Source organism: Malus domestica, chromosome 17, assembly GCF_042453785.1.
Source record: "Malus domestica chromosome 17, GDT2T_hap1".
Classification (NCBI taxonomy): Eukaryota; Viridiplantae; Streptophyta; class Magnoliopsida; order Rosales; family Rosaceae; genus Malus; species Malus domestica.
The window spans coordinates 9,061,838-9,080,865 of record NC_091677.1 but is presented as its reverse complement, the minus strand read 5'-3'; the positions used below and the strand labels follow the sequence as shown (position 1 = coordinate 9,080,865).

At 40.4% G+C, this 19,028-nt stretch overlaps 3 protein-coding genes and 4 non-coding genes across 8 annotated transcripts; 4 read left to right on the top strand and 3 right to left on the bottom strand.

Moving 5' to 3' along the window:
• Window positions 1-200: 200 nt before the first annotated feature.
• LOC103404949 (AUGMIN subunit 2) lies at window positions 201-2,868 on the bottom strand. Its single transcript, XM_008343909.4, has 6 exons — window positions 2,577-2,868; window positions 2,186-2,311; window positions 1,993-2,097; window positions 1,429-1,497; window positions 1,039-1,152; window positions 201-712 (listed from the first exon to the last, which is right to left on the bottom strand). Exons 1-6 carry the CDS (start codon window positions 2,697-2,699, stop codon window positions 362-364), a joined length of 888 nt encoding a protein of 295 aa, XP_008342131.1. The 5' UTR covers window positions 2,700-2,868; the 3' UTR covers window positions 201-361.
• A 284-nt stretch (window positions 2,869-3,152) lies between these two features.
• LOC114822850 (small nucleolar RNA U49) lies at window positions 3,153-3,219 on the top strand. Its single transcript, XR_003771039.1, has one exon. It is a non-coding gene; the product is annotated as a small nucleolar RNA U49 (small nucleolar RNA).
• A 192-nt stretch (window positions 3,220-3,411) lies between these two features.
• On the top strand, window positions 3,412-3,565 carry LOC114822848 (small nucleolar RNA snoR2/U65). The gene has a single exon (XR_003771037.1). It is a non-coding gene; the product is annotated as a small nucleolar RNA snoR2/U65 (small nucleolar RNA).
• A 72-nt stretch (window positions 3,566-3,637) lies between these two features.
• LOC114822843 (small nucleolar RNA snoR77Y) lies at window positions 3,638-3,719 on the top strand. Its single transcript, XR_003771032.1, has one exon. It is a non-coding gene; the product is annotated as a small nucleolar RNA snoR77Y (small nucleolar RNA).
• A 54-nt stretch (window positions 3,720-3,773) lies between these two features.
• Window positions 3,774-3,899, top strand: LOC114822803 (small nucleolar RNA SNORD14). Its single transcript, XR_003770997.2, has one exon. It is a non-coding gene; the product is annotated as a small nucleolar RNA SNORD14 (small nucleolar RNA).
• A 255-nt stretch (window positions 3,900-4,154) lies between these two features.
• On the bottom strand, window positions 4,155-13,094 carry LOC103404950 (uncharacterized). Of its 2 annotated transcripts, none has more exons than XM_008343910.4 (10): window positions 12,640-13,094; window positions 12,060-12,213; window positions 11,757-11,931; window positions 11,301-11,416; window positions 11,072-11,131; window positions 5,494-5,632; window positions 5,048-5,117; window positions 4,748-4,819; window positions 4,567-4,632; window positions 4,155-4,425 (listed from the first exon to the last, which is right to left on the bottom strand). In XM_008343910.4, exons 1-10 carry the CDS (start codon window positions 12,820-12,822, stop codon window positions 4,291-4,293), a joined length of 1,170 nt encoding a protein of 389 aa, XP_008342132.3. In that variant the 5' UTR covers window positions 12,823-13,094; the 3' UTR covers window positions 4,155-4,290. The 2 variants fall into 2 exon arrangements, with proteins under 2 accessions (XP_008342132.3, XP_028952816.2); XM_029096983.2 differs by having other exon boundaries at window positions 4,748-4,931; window positions 12,640-13,038.
• A 972-nt stretch (window positions 13,095-14,066) lies between these two features.
• LOC103404951 (probable plastidic glucose transporter 1) lies at window positions 14,067-17,956 on the bottom strand. The gene is made up of 12 exons (XM_008343911.4): window positions 17,685-17,956; window positions 17,445-17,583; window positions 17,153-17,353; window positions 16,922-17,021; window positions 16,372-16,484; window positions 16,143-16,236; window positions 15,902-16,058; window positions 15,471-15,617; window positions 15,314-15,387; window positions 15,057-15,145; window positions 14,748-14,862; window positions 14,067-14,544 (listed from the first exon to the last, which is right to left on the bottom strand). The coding sequence occupies exons 1-12, from the start codon at window positions 17,926-17,928 to the stop codon at window positions 14,347-14,349; spliced, it is 1,671 nt and encodes a 556-aa protein (XP_008342133.1). The 5' UTR covers window positions 17,929-17,956; the 3' UTR covers window positions 14,067-14,346.
• Between the last annotated feature and the right edge of the window lie 1,072 nt (window positions 17,957-19,028).

The following is a 19,028-nucleotide window of genomic DNA, read 5'->3' as shown; positions in this document are numbered from 1 at the left end:
GAGTCTCACTGGCTCTACTGTTGAGAGTTGACTGCATAGAGCCGCTGAGAACTTGCTGGTGTCTTCTTAAAAGTCCTATATGGCATGGTCAAAGTATAACGAAATTTAGACACGATCATTTGATTTAACGACATTCTGTGACGGCCCAACAAGAGTAGGGGCAATAAAAGAATACAAATTTGAAGGCATAACTCAAAACATTTCGATATAATAGAAAACATATGTATTGCTGCACAAACTAAGTTACTGTTTCAAGGCGTAAAATAATTTTACGGGAATTGTTTTTGCTGATGCCTATACAATTACTATATCACACAAACACATACAGAGAGTCGCAAGAAACGAATGTCAGTTATTTTGACTAAACACCGTTCTTTTTAACTGATGGAGGCCATGACAATCTCCGGTGGCTAGTTCCATCTACCTCACTGTGTTCATCCTCGGCTTCTTGGTGCTCAACTTCAGCCTTCCTTGAGCTTCTGATAGCTAAGTCATCAAAGCTTGGTTCAGTTCTCCAAGGAGGTGGAGTTACACATTCAGAATCACCTGGTATTCTTCGGGAGGATTGCTTGCCTGGTGTTATAGGCGAAGGCGCATCAGTATGACCAACTCTGAGATGCTGAAGTGTTGAAAACGATTCCCTCATGGCAGACATTGCTTCAAAGAACCGTGTGCATGATGCTAATGCCACAGGAATTGGACGAAGCATTTCCTGCATCAGTTAAACAAAATGAAGATCACATCATGCATACATAATTTCCCCACGTAAAAAGTTTTACAACATCTGCATTATTAATTCGCACGTTCTGCTAACAGTACACGGTAGATCAGATATCTAAACAACTCCTTCGGTGCTATTATCAGCAAATTGCAACAGTATCATACCCCGCAGTTGCCAACAATTAAATGTCTTATAGCTTATAAACCAAGCAACATCAGGAATATTATCAAAATTGAAGCAAATAATGTGGAAAAAGAACTATTGCTACATGCATTCTCAGTAATTTAGAAACAAACGAAAAGCTCCTGCAAACATACCCCCCAAACCGAAGGAGGCTCCTTAAATGTCTGACTCCACTGGAAATCTGCAACTGATGCTGTCAAGGCCCCATAATCACTAGCAGCCTTCATCAATAATTCGGAGAATTGTTTCTGCACAGGCCCAAGCAAAAGATTCCAGAAACATTAAGAAAACAGTTCTTTCACATGAAATACAAATAGCCCTGTAGTGATTAATTTTTTCCCAACAATTGTTTTGAATCTTTTGATCAATCTAAACTCCCATAAAATATGACTTGGATTTAGCAACAAACACTCTTAGACTGGTCGAAACAAAATGGCTCATGTATAATCATAGCATAGAATGTAAAATACAAGACAACCTACATGAGTTCAAACCTAAGAGATTTTATACTGCTGAATTCAAACCTGATACTCTGCTTCTACTGGAATGCAATCGAGTGAATAAGGTTGTTGAAGACGGGCTATGATCCGATCCTGCCAGTGATTTGAAACAAAATAAATAAGGAGGTATTATTCAGACACAAAAATAAAGGGGGTGTTACTGAGAATTAAACATGCATATGAATGATGACAACTGCATATGTAAGTGGCATAAAAAAGAAACTCAATGAATGATAGACTGTAAATTTGCTCTTCTATGCCACCAAAATTCAATTTTCAAAGAACATGATAACCAAAGCATCAGTCTACAACATTACATGCCTGGAATATATCTACTAAAGCATATTCTTGATAGGAAAACCAGAAATCGCTTCGAAAGAGATGCTATAGTCCATTTCTGGCCAGGAGGACTTCGCAACTATTACAGACATTGTATGATTTGACAAAGAATGCACAGTGGACAGAATATGCAAATGATAATGAATCTTAAATCATTGTATGATTTAACAAAGACAAACCAATCCAATCATAACCCCAATGTACAACAAGAACAAAGCAACACACAATGATGTACCACAACAGATTTACCTTATTCTGAATCACATCTTTCAGTATGGTAGTAATCCTGGCCAAAGTTTCACACTTCTTTTCCATTTCACTCACATGTGTCAAATGCGCTACGTTTTTATCATCCTACAGACAATATAATCCCAATTCAGTGAAAACAGATAAGATAATCTCACAAACTCAAAACACGAAAAAAGGGACTCCAACAGCTCACCTTTCTCCCTTGGAGTTCAACTTGCAGATCTGCTATTTTTCTCTGAACAGAGGTAAGGTCCCTCAAAACCTTTATCAAGTCATCACCCTTTTCACCAGTACTACTGGACAAGTTCTGAAGCTCTTCCTGCATCACAAAAAATTATTCAACTTTTCTGAAATTCAAAGCAAGAAGCTTCCACATTACAAAATTAACCAAGTAATCAGCTTTCCTCTTCCACCAACATATAACAATTTAATTACAACTGGGTTTTCAAAATTAAGCTCATAAATCTGAAAAATGTACGAAAGCTAAAACATAGGGAGTAAAAGCTCATAAGTCCAAACGAGCCAAACACTGAAATTGAACATGGAGGACATAGAAATGTGCAAAAAGGAGAGCGAGGGTTTACCTGGGTAGGAGGAGCGGCGACGGAGAAGCCGAGATCCGAAGCGATGGCGAGGGCGTCGGCCATGCCGCCGATACGCCGCAGCGGCTTCTTCCCCACCCAAGTGCTGTCAGTCCCCATCGACATTGCCTCACCACCCAAACAACCGCCTTACGGCAACCACCACAATTTGGTTTGGCTGGTCTTCTCTCTCCACTGAGTTCTTGCTTTCAGAGACAGCAATGCGCTGAAAATTTTCAAACCTGTTTGCAACATATGCTCTCTGGCCGGCCGGGTGGACCTAACTGCAGGACCCGTTCTTCAGCCCAATTATGAGGCCCAATAGTTATATCGGTCGTATTAGCCCAAATAGAGCCCAACCCGCTAAAACAAAGCCCATACAGGGCAATTAGGGTTTTACAAACATCTTCACCTTCCCTATATAAACCCCTCTCGTCCTATCAATTCACAAATCGCTCTGGTGGTTCTCTGTCTTCCCGCAGTCGCGCCTCTCTTCCCGAATCCCAAATTTGTGTTTCGGTCAATTTCTAGGGTTTTAGGATGCTTTAGGGTTTTTTATTTTTGCTTCTTTCCGGTCGATCTCAATGAGGAAGAATGCCCAAAGTGATAGGAAGTGCCGTATGACACTTTATACAGCGGCGGCCACACGCTAACGGAGCCCGCCTCGTTCTCATCCCCCAATGATTGGTTCGTTGGCCGGGAACAGGCGTGCGGCTCCGGTGTGCCGCCGCCGTGTGTGATTTGGAACGGGATTCTGAGGGTCTTGAATTTTTCCGATTACTGCAATTATTATTCAGTTTTAATTATTTTTTATTTATTTTGTGTGATAATTTTGAAAGGTTCGATGCCACGACGACGGTAGCTAAAATGGCCTTGACCGACGTTGCTATGATTGAACCGAGAGCGAGGATCTTCTGTTTCGCATTCTGATAGGAACCTGTGGATCCTAATCTTTTACCGGTCCACGGAGCCGATTTACTGCGATTACATTTTTAATTTTCTTGAATTTTTGTTAGATTTTGATTAAAAAAAAATTATTATGTTATTTTAGAAAATAATTTGTTGAGCCTATGAGGATTGTTATTTTAGTTGGAATTACCGACTGAATTTTATTGATGTCAAATAACTGGCTTTCTGAGGCTTAAAAGTTTTTAATTAAATGGTTGATAATTTATTTAAGAAATATAAAAGTATTTGATTGGTCAGTGATGATAAATCCGAAGGCTTGTTTCTCAAGAACATTCGCAGTGGCCGCCTAAGAGCTTTCGCCTTTCGCCGGGCTTGAGAGCTTGTGCTGTTTTTATCCTTCCTTGGATGTCTGAGATCTTAAATTCTAAAATAATTTTACTTGTATTTCACATTAGTTGAAAAATGACTTTGGTACGTGCTTTTTCAGAAAGTGTGGTCGTAGGAAGTGGTTCCTAAATCTGAAAACCCTTGTTGAAAAATCGTTTGGTACGAAGTTTTTTAGGGACCCGGCCTCTCTGCCCTTCTAGTCCCATATACTCTTATCCCGGTTAAGTCACGTTAATATTTTATATTAAGTTTTTTATAAAGATAATAAGATAAAAAATAATAATAATATAAAATGTTGACGTGACTTAATTGTGTCAACGAGTTGCAAATGAAGATATTTGCTTTTGCTAACTTGGGCTTAACTATTTAAGCGAACAAATGGGTGTCAGGCATACAGTTTAAGAATGAATAGGAAGACCCGTCATTCCGTATCTTTATCGGGTCCAAAATACATGGTGCAACTAACAGAAATGAAAATAAGCAGACATCCGATAATTCGACCAAAGGATGGAGCTATCCTTGATGAACCAATGCCCCATAACTGTGATAGGGCAGCCTGAAACAAAGCAAAACAAGAGTGCATTGCGTGAATGAATCGTCGGGGGTGGTTGAACCAAAATTTCTTCACACGTTCAATGATTTCTCAATTAGTAATCAAATCATGCGAGTGGTAATTACATTCAAACAGGGAACGTACCTCCATGTATATAACATTTGCAACTTTGCCGGTTTTCTCAAGCTGCAATCCGCGTGCCAAGAATACCTGAAATCGAGCACAAAAGTTCACTCAAGTCCACAACTGCTGGAGCATTATCGGATAAATAGAATTCCATTAACCAGAGCAGCACAACGGGTAAAAAGAGAGTTCAAAACAGCACCTCTGCAAAAAAGGCCAGAACACCAAGTAGAATCATAACTGAAAAGGAATGCAAATCTGGGAAAACAAAATCCTGAAAAAAGGAAAGGATAAATATTTAGCACAACCCAAAATGTACATAACATGTAAAAGCAATAACCTGAAAGCACTGAAGCTACATATGACTCCCGGGTCGTGATGAACTCCTAGGTTTAAGTTGCTAGACTATCAGTGATAAGTGATGCATTTAACATGGAGTGTGGTAGAATTGAAATGATGAAAAAAAGAAAGAACAGTACAGCAACCATGACATCAACCTTACCTCAAGGGTAAACAAACAAATTGCTGCTGAAGCAGGACTCGCGAGTAAACCAAATGAAAAGACTGTCAACCTGAAAATTGAACAGAGTATTCATCTAGGTAATTTTATCTCACAAAACTTCTATATAGCTCCCGGATGCAATGAAATGTTTTTCTCCCACTGGATTATACTATTATCTTCATTTTAGCGATGCAACGTAACAACATGGAACCTAAACAGTTATAAACATCTTCATTAAAGGCTATCCTCTTTGTATAAAACCATCAGGAACTGAAAAGTGAATCAAGCTACATAAAGGGTCTTGAACACAATGGGACAGTATCAGTATGGCCAGTGTCAATAGTTTGGCAGATAAAAGAGAGCACATTATCAACCATTTCATAATTTCATGAAGTTAGAATAATTAATCAAGCGAAGGATAATAGATAAATGCAGAGAATACTTACAGTGGCTGATCAGATGCCTTTGATCCAGCCTTTGTAAGGCAGTAGCTGATTCCACCAGTTATGGACGAAAGTAAACCGGCCAAGACTGCAAAGATATAGCTGCTTCCCCTTGCACTTGTATTCTCTCCTCCATTTTTATCTAATTCTCATGCATAATTCAAAAGTTAGTATTCCACAATGCAAGGAAGACTGAGAGCAATAGGAGGAAACACCGAAAATTTACATTACTGTATGCAAAAAACCCATTTAATTAGATTTTGTAACATTACGAAGGCTTTGGTGTTTTTAACACAGTACGTTGAAATGAAGGAAAGCTTATTTATTGATATCCCCAATAAGCTACAAATATGTACATATACATGAGTCAAAATAAACACACAAGAGGGAGCCTTCATAAAGGTTGCTTAGGAGAAGTCTCAGCAGTCGGTAGAGCCCCAGAAAGAGAAGGCACCGGAGGGGGATCATTTGGAGCCTCAGTACTGGACAGAACCCTAGAAGGAGGAGGCATCAGAGGTTGATCATTTGGAGCTTCATTACGCGGTACAGCCCCAGAAGACGAAGGCAATAAATGCCTTTGGAACAAACCCACAAATCTCTGATGATCAAGTAAAACCTGACCATCAGTTTCCTTCATCTGGTCAAGCTTCCTCTTCATGTTTGTAGCATAGTCATGTGCGAGCCGGTGCAACTGTTTATTCTCATGCTTGAGCCCTCTAATCTCCTGTTTGAGACTCATCACTTCAGCCGCCAATGATTCAACTTGGCGGGTTCGAGCAAATAGGCGTTGGGCCATATTAGACACAGAACCTGCACACTGAACACTGAGAGCCAGCGAATCCTTAACAGCTAACTCATCAGACCGTTTGGAAAGTAGTCGGTTATCTTTGGGAGTGAGAAGGTTCCTGGACACCACCGCAGCGGTCATATCATTCTTCATCACGGAATCCCCAACGGTAAGAGGACCAGTAGGGGAGACGAAGGATGGGCGCCATATGTTGTATGGAGAAGGCGGGGCTGCCTCTTCAACAAGGTTCAAGTCAAAACGACGGTCGGAGGGGCCAGACATTTTCAAAGTTGTTGAAGAGAGAAGAGGTCGGACAAATCAAGATCTTAGAAGTGCAAGAATGAAGCTTCTACTGGTGGAGATTCAAGTGTGCTTTGGAACTTAATGCCAGCCCCTATAAAAATCTGCACTCGACGGAGCTTCAGAAATCGAAGAGGCGCCTGCTCAGAAATCGAAGAGGCGTTTGCTTTCTCAAAAGCTGGGCTGCTTAGAGATCACGAGGGTTGATCTCAGAAATCGAAGAGGCGTTTGCTTTCTCAAAAGTTGGGCTGCTCAAAGACCACGAAGGCCGATCTCAGAAATCGAAGAGGCGCTCGCTTTCTCAAAAGCTGGGCTACCCAGAGACCACGAGGGCCGATCTCAGAAATCGAAGAGGCACCTACTTTTCCAGCCTTGTCAGCACCTGTCACACGCACACTCAGCTTTGCGGAAATTATGGGCATTCTGTCGAAGACTTCTGGGGAAGTAGAAAACACATGAATCTTACTGTTCAATCACCCACTTCCCACACGCAACAATAGCTCATGGGTACCACAGATAACTTTGCCAAAGTTGAGCACGTGAAGCTTGCAGCTCCCACTACATCGCTCTGACCAAGAAGGGTAAAAGAATAGCAAAGAAACAGCACTAACAAAGTTTAGACCCATAAATTTTGAAGGTCTAGCTACCATATTATTACCCACAAGGGTAAAGGAACAGTACCACTGCTGGATAATTGGAAAGTCCCTGTGTGTCAACCTCTGTGCTTCGTGGCAAGGTAGACTAGCAAACATGCCCAACCTTTACTCACATTCGAGAAAACACTCCCAATAAGATTGCTTGCTCCAAAATCGAAGAGGCACCGTCCTCCGAATCTCGAGAGCCAGACTCCCAACATGACTACTTTCTTAAAAATCGAAGAGAGGGTAAAGGAACAGTACCATTGCTGGATAATTGGAAAGTCCCTGTGTGTCAACCTCTGTGCTTCGTGGCAAGGTAGACTAGCAAACATGCCCAACCTTTACTCACATTCGAGAAAACACTCCCAACAAGATTGCTTGCTCCAAAATCGAAGAGGCACCGCCCTCCGAATCTCGAGAGCCAGACTCCCAACATGATTACTTTCTCAAAAATCGAAGAGACTGCTCCCCGAATCTTCGAGAGCCAGACCCCCAGCATGATTGCTTTCTCAAAAATCGATGAGGCATCGTTCTCCGAATCAATCGAAGAGGCGCTCGCTTTCTCAAAAGCTGGGCTGCTCAGAGACCACGAGGGCCGATCTCAGAAATCGAAGAGGCACCTACTTTTCTAGCCTTGTCAGCACCTGTCACACGCACACTCAGCTTTGCAGAAATTATGGGCATTCTGTCGAAGACTTCTGGTGAAGTAGAAAGCACATGAATCTTACTGTTCAATCACCCACTTCCCACACGCAACAATAGCTCATGGGTACCACAGATAACTTTGCCAAAGTTCTCTGCCAAAGTTGAGCACGTGAAGCTTGCAGCTCCCACTACATCGCTCTGACCAAGAAAGGTAAAAGAATAGCAAAGAAACAGCACTAACAAAGTTTAGACACATAAATTTTGAAGGTCTAGCTACCATATTATTACCCACAAGGGTAAAGGAACAGTACCACTGCTGGATAATTGGAAAGTCCCTGTGTGTCAACCTCTGTGCTTCGTGGCAAGGTAGACTAGCAAACATGCTCAACCTTTACTCACATTCGAGAAAACACTCCCAATAAGATTGCTTGCTCCAAAATCGAAGAGGCACCGTCCTCCGAATCTCGAGAGCCAGACTCCCAACATGACTACTTTCTCAAAATCGAAGAGAGGGTAAAGGAACAGTACCATTGCTGGATAATTGGAAAGTCCCTGTGTGTCAACCTTTGTGCTTCGTGGCAAGGTAGACTAGCAAACATGCCCAACCTTTACTCACATTCGAGACAACACTCCCAACAAGATTGCTTGCTCCAAAATCGAAGAGGCACCGCCCTCCGAATCTCGAGAGCCAGACTCCCAACATGATTACTTCCTCAAAAATCGAAGAGACACTGCTCTCCAAATCTCGAGAGCCAGACCCCCAGCATGATTGCTTTCTCAAAAATCGAAGAGGCATCGTTCTCCGAATCTCGAGAGCCAGATACCACAGACCACTTTTTTCAAAGTGCTCTGACAGAGTTAAAACATGTGAAACTGGCAGCTCCCACTATTGTGCTATGACCAAGCAGGGTAAAGGAATAGCATTACTACTTGTTGTTAGGGAGACTCCTATATATGTCGACCTCCATCCCCAACGGACAGGCAGACCTGCAAAAATGCTCAACCCTTCATCATATCTGAGAGGGCACTCCCAACGAAGCCTTTCGAAATATTCAGCTTTCTTTCCCCCCGATAATACCTCTGCAAACAAGCTATACTAGAGCAAGAATATCTCATATCATCAGGGTTAAAAGCAAGAGTATCCCATATCATGCTTTTTCCCTGTCTTTTCCTTTGGCCTTGTTTTTACCTGCAAGACAAGGAGAAAGAGAGCAATCAGTCAGCACTTGGAATCAAGCTTCCAGCCAGGAACTGACTGCCTGGAACCCCTTACCTGATTACTTACCTGACATTGCTCTCGAGTACTCATCTTCAACATCTTATGTTTCCAGGGAAGATTCCGCATCTGCTTGAGGAACAGATAGGGCAAGTGCGAAGGATACAAGGAAGCATGTGGAGACAAGCGTAACAGCACACGTGCCGATACATCCATTACTCAGTCAAAAGCAAAAGTATCCCATATCAGCAGGGTGGAACGTACTCTAGATTTGATGGACTTGTTTTGACCCTCAAATTCTCCAGTCGGCCTTATACTCTGGAGGAAACCAGAAAACCCTTCAGCTCAGTTCAAGAATAAGCCTGTGGAAAGTTACTTCTTCAAAAGCAAAAGTATCTCATATCATCTCTTCTCATTTTTCTTCTCTTTATCCTTCATGCTGCTGCAAGATGGGGAGAAGGTGAACAATCAGTCGGAGCTCTGATTGCTTACCTTGTCTGTCACCTCTTTCAGCAGACCCCCTAGCTCGGCGACTTGGGGGACTCCTACTACATGGTTTGTATCGCGCTTGACCAAGCCTGAAACTACAAGTAAGCTTCAAGTGAAATTGATACATTACCTTGTGCATCTCCACCAGTTAAAGATACCACCCCTGGATGGAGGAAGAGTACTTCCAGAGAAGATGCCACATCTATCTATGAGACAGATAAGGCAAGTCAAGACGACACCACACTCCGATACTTAGAAGTTTCGTGATTAAGAGATCATTCTCCCATAATATTTCCTAATGTCATTTGTAATAAATCATTCACTTGTACTCATTAAAGGAGAGCTTGAACCTATGTACTTGTGTAAACCCTTCACAATTAATGAGAACTCTTCTATTCCGTGGACGTAGCCAATCTGGGTGAACCACGTACATCTTGTGTTTGCTTTCCTATCTCTATCCATTTATATACTTATCCACACTAATGACCGGAGCAATCTAGCGAAGATCACAAAAAGCGACCGTTTTCGCTACCTAGGATCTATCTTGCAAGAGAACGGAGAATTAGATGGAGATCTCAACCATAGAATACGAGCTGGATGGATGAAGTGTAAGAGTGCATCCGGCGTGTTGTGTGACCGTCGTAGGCCACTGAAGCTCAAGGGAAAATTTTATAGGACGGCAATAAGGCCAGCGATGTTGTATGGCACAGAATGTTGGGCGGTGAAGCATCAACACGTACACAAAATGGGTGTAGCGGAGATGAGGATGCTTCGTGGGATGTGTGGGCACACGAGAAATGATAAGATTGGGAATGAGGATATCCGAGGTAAAGTAGGAGTAGCCGAAATTGTAGGAAAGATGAGAGAAAATCGGCTCCGGTGATTTGGACATGTGCAAAGAAGGCCGACTGACGCTCCGGTTCGAAGATGTGACTACGGAACAGAGGTTCAGGGCCGAAGGGGTAGAGGAAGACCTAGGAAAACTTTGGAAGAGACTCTAAGAAAAGACTTAGAGTACTTGGATCTAACGGAGGACATGACACAAAACCGAGCGCAATGGCGTTCTAGGATTCATAGCTGACCCCACTTAGTGGGAAAAGGCTTTGTTGTTGTTGTTGTTGTATGCTGTGAGCAGGGGCCGTAACTGAAGAAATGTAAGTAAACAATGTGATCTAAAGACATGCATTAAAATCTCTCGATCACACATATGAGCTTAAACTTTTTTTGTCAAAATATAGGAGGATTGAGACACAAAACTCACACACACTTTCTTCCTCATGTATAAGAAATTATATATGCCCTTGGTGGACTACTATATCAGAGTAGTTTTCTTGCAGAAAAGTGAAGAGACATGATAAGCTGGGCAACAGCATATACATCCGTGTGATACACCCAAATTTTTTTTCTTTACCTTTAGACAGACAGAAGAGTTATTAAACTCTTACTACATATGAAAGCATCCACATCCAGTGTATAATATAAGATTATATTAACCCATTTCTGTACCTTGTGCGGTCAGCATTTGTCGATAAATGAAGAGCACACCAAAGAAACTGCATGCAAGACCTGGAAAATGAATGACAATTGACAAAGACATCACTCCCTGACTATCAAAAGGTAGTCTAAGGAACTTTTCTAGAAGCTAAAATCTTCACATGAAAAAAAACATATATATGCAACATTATCTCCAAACTAGAGTGAAAGGCAATGATTATAAACATTATTTACTACATACCTCCAACGTCTGAAATTTTATACTTCTCATGTAGAATGATTCTTGCCACAACCGAAGCCATTATTGGAGTTGTGAAGCTCAATACAATAGCCTGAGGCAAAGGTAGCCTTTGAATGCTGAAATGAAAAATGAGCCAACTTCTGGTTATTTATGCGGTGTTTTCCCATCACGAATCAAGTTGCAAAGGGCAGAGCTCACAAGCTGCCTAAAAAGAATTTCAAACATACTGTAGTGGACAAGAATAACATCTCACAGATAACAAACTTAAAATACAAGTTAGCCAAATATGTGTACATTTATATGGGTAAAGAACATGCCATTTTCACTCGGGCAGAATGCAGCATGGAAACTGTTAATGTCAACGAGGCAGGTATCATGCCATGAATACATTGACATCAAAGAGTGAGTAAATAATCCTACCAAAGAAACATAAAAAAAACACACAAGGTGACATACCAATAAATGAAACACATCAGTGAGAGATATCCAGTAAGGGCTCTGGAAATCAAAAGATTTTTTACATTTGCCAGCCCAGATATTGGCTGTCCACACTTTCTCAGCCACACAAATGACAATACCAAGATAATCGTACACCTTGTAAATGCAGCCTCAAGCAAAGGAATGGACTGAACTGCCATAATATAACAGAAATATAAAATATAAACGAAAAGGAAGACAAGTGAAAGAGAGAGGAGACATACAGCGAAAAAATGTTGCGACTTGCAATTCAGTGATGAATAGAATGCAGAACTTACTAACCAGAAAAAACATCTGCAAAAACTTCCATGACAAAGTAGATGGTAGATGAGATGGCCATACACATTAGACCAGAGTATCTCGATCCACTCCATACCCACAAAACAAATTGAGCTACTGCGGACGTCTCCGTTTCAAGTGATTTCCGTACTGTATCCTGTACACAGATACACAATATCAACTATCAATCAAATCAACCAAAAACCACCATTGCAGAATTTAATATTACTGTACTTTCCCTCCAAAATGACAAAACAATCATTAGATTATTAAGACGGAACCAAAACCGATCAATCGCTCTCAATCACTGAGGCATTAAACTACATAACGATCACCAGCATTTTCAAATTTTCACTGCTTTTGGATTTGGAGTACTAGAAAACTAAAAGTGCAAAATTTCAAATTTTAAGTATATCATAGTTTCACTTCCTCAATTTTCAGAGCAACCAAACAGGGAAAGATATTGAAACCCTAGAAATGTTAACATCCGTATACAATTCAAAATCATCCTAATCACCAAAATTTGAAATTAAAAAAAAAAAAAGAAGAAATTTTGGATTAAATTAAAGTGAGGGAATCGTACCTTAGATGTTTTTCGAGGATAAGAGAGGGTGAAAATATTGATTTTGGCCTTCTCCGGCTGCGTCAAGAGCGGGGCAATCTCGTCAGCGACGGCCGCGCCACCGTCATCCCCCGATGGTGATGCGTCGTGCACGATCAGCTCCACCTCGTGCTCTCCGTCACTGGTCTCCGCCGACGACGACATTCGCTTGCGCCCGAAATCTCCAGAAACCCTAGAAAATTTTGGCGGCTTCCGTGGCGAAGAAACTCCAATCTCGGCCGGACGCAGAATAAGAAGAAATGCCGAATGCTAAAGTCTAATGCAGTGTGCGTTCGTTCGTTGGAAAGCGACGCGTAAACGGTCAAGTTGGTCCCAACGTACACGTGGCACGACCGGAGTGGGCCCAGTGGGGGAGCTGAACTCTCACGCTGACTTGGACGTGATCGACAGTTGGAATTTTCCCGGGCATCGCCCGCCATCGGCCTTTTTTCTTTTTCTTTTTTTTTCCTTTTTAAAAAAATAAATAATTAGAGCATCCTTTTTAGAAAGATTCTTTTTAGGTCAATATCGTGTTTATAAAGGCTAATCTCAAATTTAATATTGGTGAAAACGGAATTTTTAATTTGAACATAAATTCTAACAAAATTCATTACAGAGGCTTAAATTTTTTTTTTTTTTTTTAACCCACGAACTATCTTCTAACTGTTATATCACCATGAGGATTATTAATCTAATTAAGCCATTATTTTAAATTAGGAACTCGAACTTGAGTTTAAAGAGATGAGTAAATAACATAGAGTGTGACATGAACAAGATCCGATACACTAAATATATAAGCGATTCGATACTTTAAAAAAAAAAATTGACCACTTATATTATGGTAGTACTAAATTCATGTTCCCAGCACAATAACAAATCTCCTAAATTACAATCATAATTCACAATTGTATACTGACTCGGTCGTGAACAAACTTAAATGCTTTTCGGTAAACTTATTCTCCTGTCATGGAATGAGTAAGAATTCGAACTCAAGATATTTTCCAATATCAATTCCACATTAAAATAACTTGTTTAGAAGTACTTTTAAAATAATTAAAAGTATTTTTAGTGAAAATACTTTTGGATTTTAAAAGCGCTTAAAATGCTTCATGCAATAAGCAAATATCTGGTGCTTCTTGGATGAAAAACTTTATATACTTTTTGGGGACTCGCTTGCATCTTACTAAGGATTTGTTTCAAAAATATTTTCACCAAAAACGCTTTCAATCATTTTAAAAACATTTCAAACAAGCTCTAACTCAATGAGATGTGGTATCTTCCTGGTTTGGAGACCATATATAAGAATAAGACAATGACTCTTTCACTTTCTCAGGGTTACCGGTGGTCTGTGGAAGCGATATAGCCATATTAGGTATATGCACATATCACATTCAGTTCAAAAATGTCAATGTGTAAACCATGAAAATTGACTTCCAATCAACACCAAACCGAAATATTCGACTGAATAATTTGACGCGTACTAAGTATTCGCCATACAGAATTTAGCGGGAACCGAACTAGTATGAAATCGAGTAAAATGGCCAGCTTTAACAGCATGTATGTGTAGTGTGATGTACAAGATCAGATCCTAGAATCCTACACACCTTGCCCGGAGATTGGAGACTGAAACATCAAGAGTTACCGCCTGAAAAACTCCATCGTGGAAACTTCAACGTGATCTTCGATCTCTCACTTGTCTCTAGCCCTGAAATCGGAGGTTAGTGACATTTCTATTTCCTCAAGGGAGCGGCCTTTAGTTTCAACGATAAAGTAGTTTGCAAAAATTGCTGTCAACAAGGAGACTCCACCGAAGGTACCATAAACTGGAGCAACGCCGAGTTTCTCCACTAAGTCGAGGAAAAATAGACCCACCAAAAAGTTGCAAACCTGAATCACAAATTTAGCATCAATTAGAAGAAAAAAAAAGTAAACATTTAAAGGAGGACCAAATGCAAAACATGATTTGCAAAAGTAGGGAAATAACCTGGCCGCTCTTAACCGTGAGAACACATTAATAAATCATAGAACAAAAAGAAAAAACACGACATTTATTTTAAATATTAACCAAGGAACAAAATTCAAGGGCTCACCCAATGCGCAGAAAAGCTGAATCCCATGATCTTCCCGCGTGACCTGTTGCTGCTAAGTTCTGGTATGATAAGGCCTGTCACTGGGCCAGCTCCTATTGCAAAGGTGAATATGTACCTACAAAATTGTGCGACGAGAAAAAAAAAAAGTAGAGTTCTCTTAAGAGCACAAAATGTGCCTATCCGAAAGCATAAACAGAGGAGGCGGACATCAGCAAATGAACTCTTCATAGTATTTTGATGAGTTAAATGTACCTGACTACTGGTTTATGGAAACTATTATGTGTGGAATCATACAAACTGCAGACTTACATGACTGTTCCAAGTATCGATAAGTTGTGACTTAGTTGCTCATCTAAGGGAAAACTGATGGCATAGACCACAAGAAACATCGAAAGTGCCTGCACAGACACAGAATTTCTTACTTAGTCATGGGTTTGCTAATATGATTCCGTGTTTGCATTTCCAACTCATGAAACACAGAATCGCCCTCCTATTTTTAATGTTAAGGACTATATGCATGGTAACTTTCTAATCGTCTCCAAGCATTAATTCCAAATACAGCTCACCATTCCCAAGTAACTTCCAATCAAGAGCTTCTGTCTTCCCTGCTTATCAATCAAGTACAAAGCACAAAGTGCCCCTGCCATGACCACAATTGATGTGGGTGAGAGGTTCTTCAAGAAACAACCATCATTCTACAAATACGTAGAGCCTATCTCAAACCTGCAAAGTTCGTAACTCCGATCAACAAACTTGCCAAAGCGCTACTTGTGATTCCAACATCTTTGAAAGTCAATGATGAAAAGTAAAGAACTCCGTTTATGCCTGCAAACTGTTGAAGTACAAAAAGGGCGCCTCCAATGAATGCAACTGCAACCATGCAAAAATTTGTCGATAAGTGAGGATTTCTACAGTTTGAAAGGAATGATTTGAAAGCCAGCATATAATTCAGACAAAAATATTGCATGTACAAATCAAAGGAGTTTCCAAACATAAAACTTCTTATATTTACCAATCACCCTCTAATTAAGAAAAGGCCATTTTTTATCATGTACAGAAGGTGATGCTAAATGCAAGTGCCGCAAGTTTTATACGATGTTCGACACAAAGATGCCGTTAATGCTGACATCCTAAGTCCGCCACCTTGATACAACCTCTTGAGTTTGGCTCCTTCAAAAGTTCAAACCAGCTGCTGTCCAAATCACTACCATCATTCTTGATAACTGACTGAAATTCTTCAATCGCCTTTTCAACTTCAGATGCTCCCCAAACATTTTTGATAACTTCTTTAGCATTGTCCAGTCTCCCTACCTGCACAAACAACATATTAAAGCTTGAGGAACAACACACCTGAAAATAAATTCCATACTTCTACAATAAGAGAGAGAGTCTTGCCTTGCATAGCCAACGGGGGCTATCTACAGCAAACTGCATTCCAAGAGCGAGGACAAAACCAGGGACACTTGCAATATAAAGCATCGTCCTCCACCTAAAAACCGGATACGCCAAAACATTTTAATATATAGGCTCAGATATTAAAATATTCTTGATAGCATTAAATGGTCCAGTCATTGTAAAAGCTAAAAGTAGTTCTTCAAAAATCCCTGCATAAACCGAACCTCACCAGTGCGGATCATTTTCAGAGGGAATTCCAAGAAACAGTGATGAAATAATCCCAAGGCACGTTCCTATTTGACACAAGGTTCCCAATGAACCCCTATATTTTGTTGGAGCAATCTGCAAGGTATATGGTAGGATAGATGAGTGAACTTCATTCCAGATATGCAATGCATGTGATGCAGAGAAGAAGTATTATCGAGTATAACCTTCAATCTTCTAAACAAGAACGACGGGCATGTGTCAAACCCATTAAGAAACTTTTTATAACTTTCTAGCAAGGACTAATTTACGGCTGTATTGTGTACCTTGGTGTTAAAGCTCAATGAGAACTTAAATAAGGTCCAGAAAAGTCTATGCTAGTAGTGGTGATTTATTAGAACGAAGCAGTTTGGTCAACTTTCATGAGTTTCAATTTCACCCAAACTCTTGATGGTCCATAGAAATGGAGCATTTACTATCGCTGAAACATGGATTTCAACTACGTAGTATCATCATCTTGGAAAATTTGCGTGAACAAAATATGCAAACACAACTAAACCAATACGAAGAATTACCTCTGAGATATAGATTGGTACAAGAACAGTGTCAACACCAATGCCAAGGCCAACAAGAAACCTTCCAAAAGTCACTTCATCCAAGGAATGAGCTTGTGCACTGTCACGAAACGAAATGAACCAATCATCAAAAAGTTTTAAAATGCACACTAACACAATACAAATGCCGATACCAACATGGACACAACGTCGAATACGGCATCTCAAAACTCGAATATCAACTTGAATTACCTTATCAATGCACCAAGAATGAGAGGAATAGTGGCAATCTGAAAAGTCCTTCTACAACCAAGTTTATCAACAATTGTGCCGCAGCATAGGCTTCCAAGAAATGCACCAACAATGAAAATGCTAACTACAAGTCCCTCCAGAATCGAATTCCCTTCGAAACCGAGTTCTCGGGCAATCGAAACAATCGGACCATTCATCACCCTGCACAAAAACAAGCCCACCCAACTCATAACTAACAAAAAAGATTGACACTTTAACTACAATTGCAAGTTACAGAGACTCAGAGACTGACCCAATGTGATAACCGAACAGAAAATTCGACATGGAAGCTATAAACACGTGCGGAAAAGCAGCTAACCATCCCAAATCCAAACCTTCAACTTCCTCTTCTTCTACAACTTTCTCTTCTCCTACATCTAATTTCTCACTATCTGCAAAATAAATTTATATAATTACTAAATAAAATTACAATAATTACAGTTTAATATTCGGATTAGTATAATTCGAACTGTATAAAGTGAGAATCGAAGACCTGAATTCTGAGTCCCTAAATCGGCGAGCTGCTTCTTTTCCGCCAAAACTTTGTACTTGTTAAGGCGGAGCCGGACACCGACGGGTCCGAACCGAAACGGTTTCGGTTTCGGAAGACAGGGATACACGACTTTCGGGTTCGGACCCGCCGTGGAGATCGTCGGAACCGGACGGACCGGCTGGTGATGTACGGTAGTAGCCAACCACATCGGATCAAGGTAAGCAGAGAGTGAGACGAAGTTCATTTCTGGAGGAGCGTGATCATCCAGATATTTTTAGTATCACGTGATCAGCACGCGATTCTCAAGCGGACAAGGGGCGGGACCGGGACCCACAAAGGAATGGAACACGTGGCGGACCCTATCGCATTTTGTGTTTCGTGTAGTCTGCCAATTGGATCCCCAGCCCAATTTGGGCCGGAGTCCTAACTTGGGTCGATGTGATCATCTGGACCAAAAGTATTAACCCAACAGCAGCTAGATATCATATCAACGGACCGAACTACGTTAGGGTTCATCGGAGTCTGGTAACTTGGTAAAGTGGATTTGTAACTAAATAAGGCGTAAAGTGATTGGTTGTAAAATGCAGAAGTTACGTGGATGAAAAATTCATTATTATCTCATGCTGATGTCAAATTCCCGCTTCCTTTTGTAATAATATTAATCGCGGATGTTTGACATCATCACCATTATGTCATTCTCATTTGATAACAATAACGAGGATCTTCAGGAACATCTAGACCATACAAATCAAATTTTTACCAATAAAATATTCAGAAAAGGAACTTATTAAATTATATACAATTGTGATCATGTTAACGTCGAAAGCTAAGTCATCTTCAACCATTTTTTTTTCTCGAAATATATGAAATTTGCTTCATTAAATGCTAACTATCCCGATCGATTTATCAAATGTTACAAGAAACAGATCTCCTTTTAAGAATCTGTATCAAATCTTCTTCTTCTTCTTCTTCTTTTTTTTTTTTTTTAAATGGACAACTGGTGGCAAGTTACAGTTATTTACTCATTTTGGGCCCGGAAAGGCTATAGGGAATTTCACCATACCCATAGCCACAGTCAAGGAAACTCACCAGCTTGGTATTAAATCTGTATCAAATCTTGAATCTACTTCAATCTCACAGATATATCAATATTTGGGAGTAACTACATTTCACGCCCTTTAAGTTTGGAGTGTTTTCAAATTGGGCCGTGAGATTTTAACTATTTCACATTACACCTTAAGGTTTTAAAACTGTATCAAGTTATGCATTTTACCTAACGAATTATTTGAGTCTTCATTAAATTATGACATAGTGAGCATAGAATCCGTAATTGGATTGACATGT

What these genes read in the sequence shown, in the direction of transcription:
- LOC103404949 (XM_008343909.4), bottom strand. Translation starts at nt 2,699, where the DNA reads ATGTCGATGGGGACTGACAGCACTTGGGTGGGGAAGAAGCCGCTGCGG. An exon ending in TCGCCGCTCCTCCTACCCAG is followed by an intron (nt 2,312 to 2,576) that starts GTAAACCCTCGC and finishes TTTGTGATGCAG; the next exon opens with GAAGAGCTTCAGAACTTGTC. An exon ending in CAGTAGAAGCAGAGTATCAG is followed by an intron (nt 1,153 to 1,428) that starts GTTTGAATTCAG and finishes GGGCCTGTGCAG; the next exon opens with AAACAATTCTCCGAATTATT.
- LOC103404950 (XM_008343910.4), bottom strand. Translation starts at nt 12,822, where the DNA reads ATGTCGTCGTCGGCGGAGACCAGTGACGGAGAGCACGAGGTGGAGCTG. An exon ending in ACAAATGCTGACCGCACAAG is followed by an intron (nt 5,633 to 11,071) that starts GTACAGAAATGG and finishes CATGAGAATTAG; the next exon opens with ATAAAAATGGAGGAGAGAAT. An exon ending in TTCTGGCCTTTTTTGCAGAG is followed by an intron (nt 4,633 to 4,747) that starts GTGCTGTTTTGA and finishes GCTCGATTTCAG; the next exon opens with GTATTCTTGGCACGCGGATT.
- LOC103404951 (XM_008343911.4), bottom strand. Translation starts at nt 17,928, where the DNA reads ATGAACTTCGTCTCACTCTCTGCTTACCTTGATCCGATGTGGTTGGCT. An exon ending in TTTAGGGACTCAGAATTCAG is followed by an intron (nt 17,584 to 17,684) that starts GTCTTCGATTCT and finishes TTTATTTTGCAG; the next exon opens with ATAGTGAGAAATTAGATGTA. An exon ending in TCTGAAAATGATCCGCACTG is followed by an intron (nt 16,237 to 16,371) that starts GTGAGGTTCGGT and finishes TCCGGTTTTTAG; the next exon opens with GTGGAGGACGATGCTTTATA.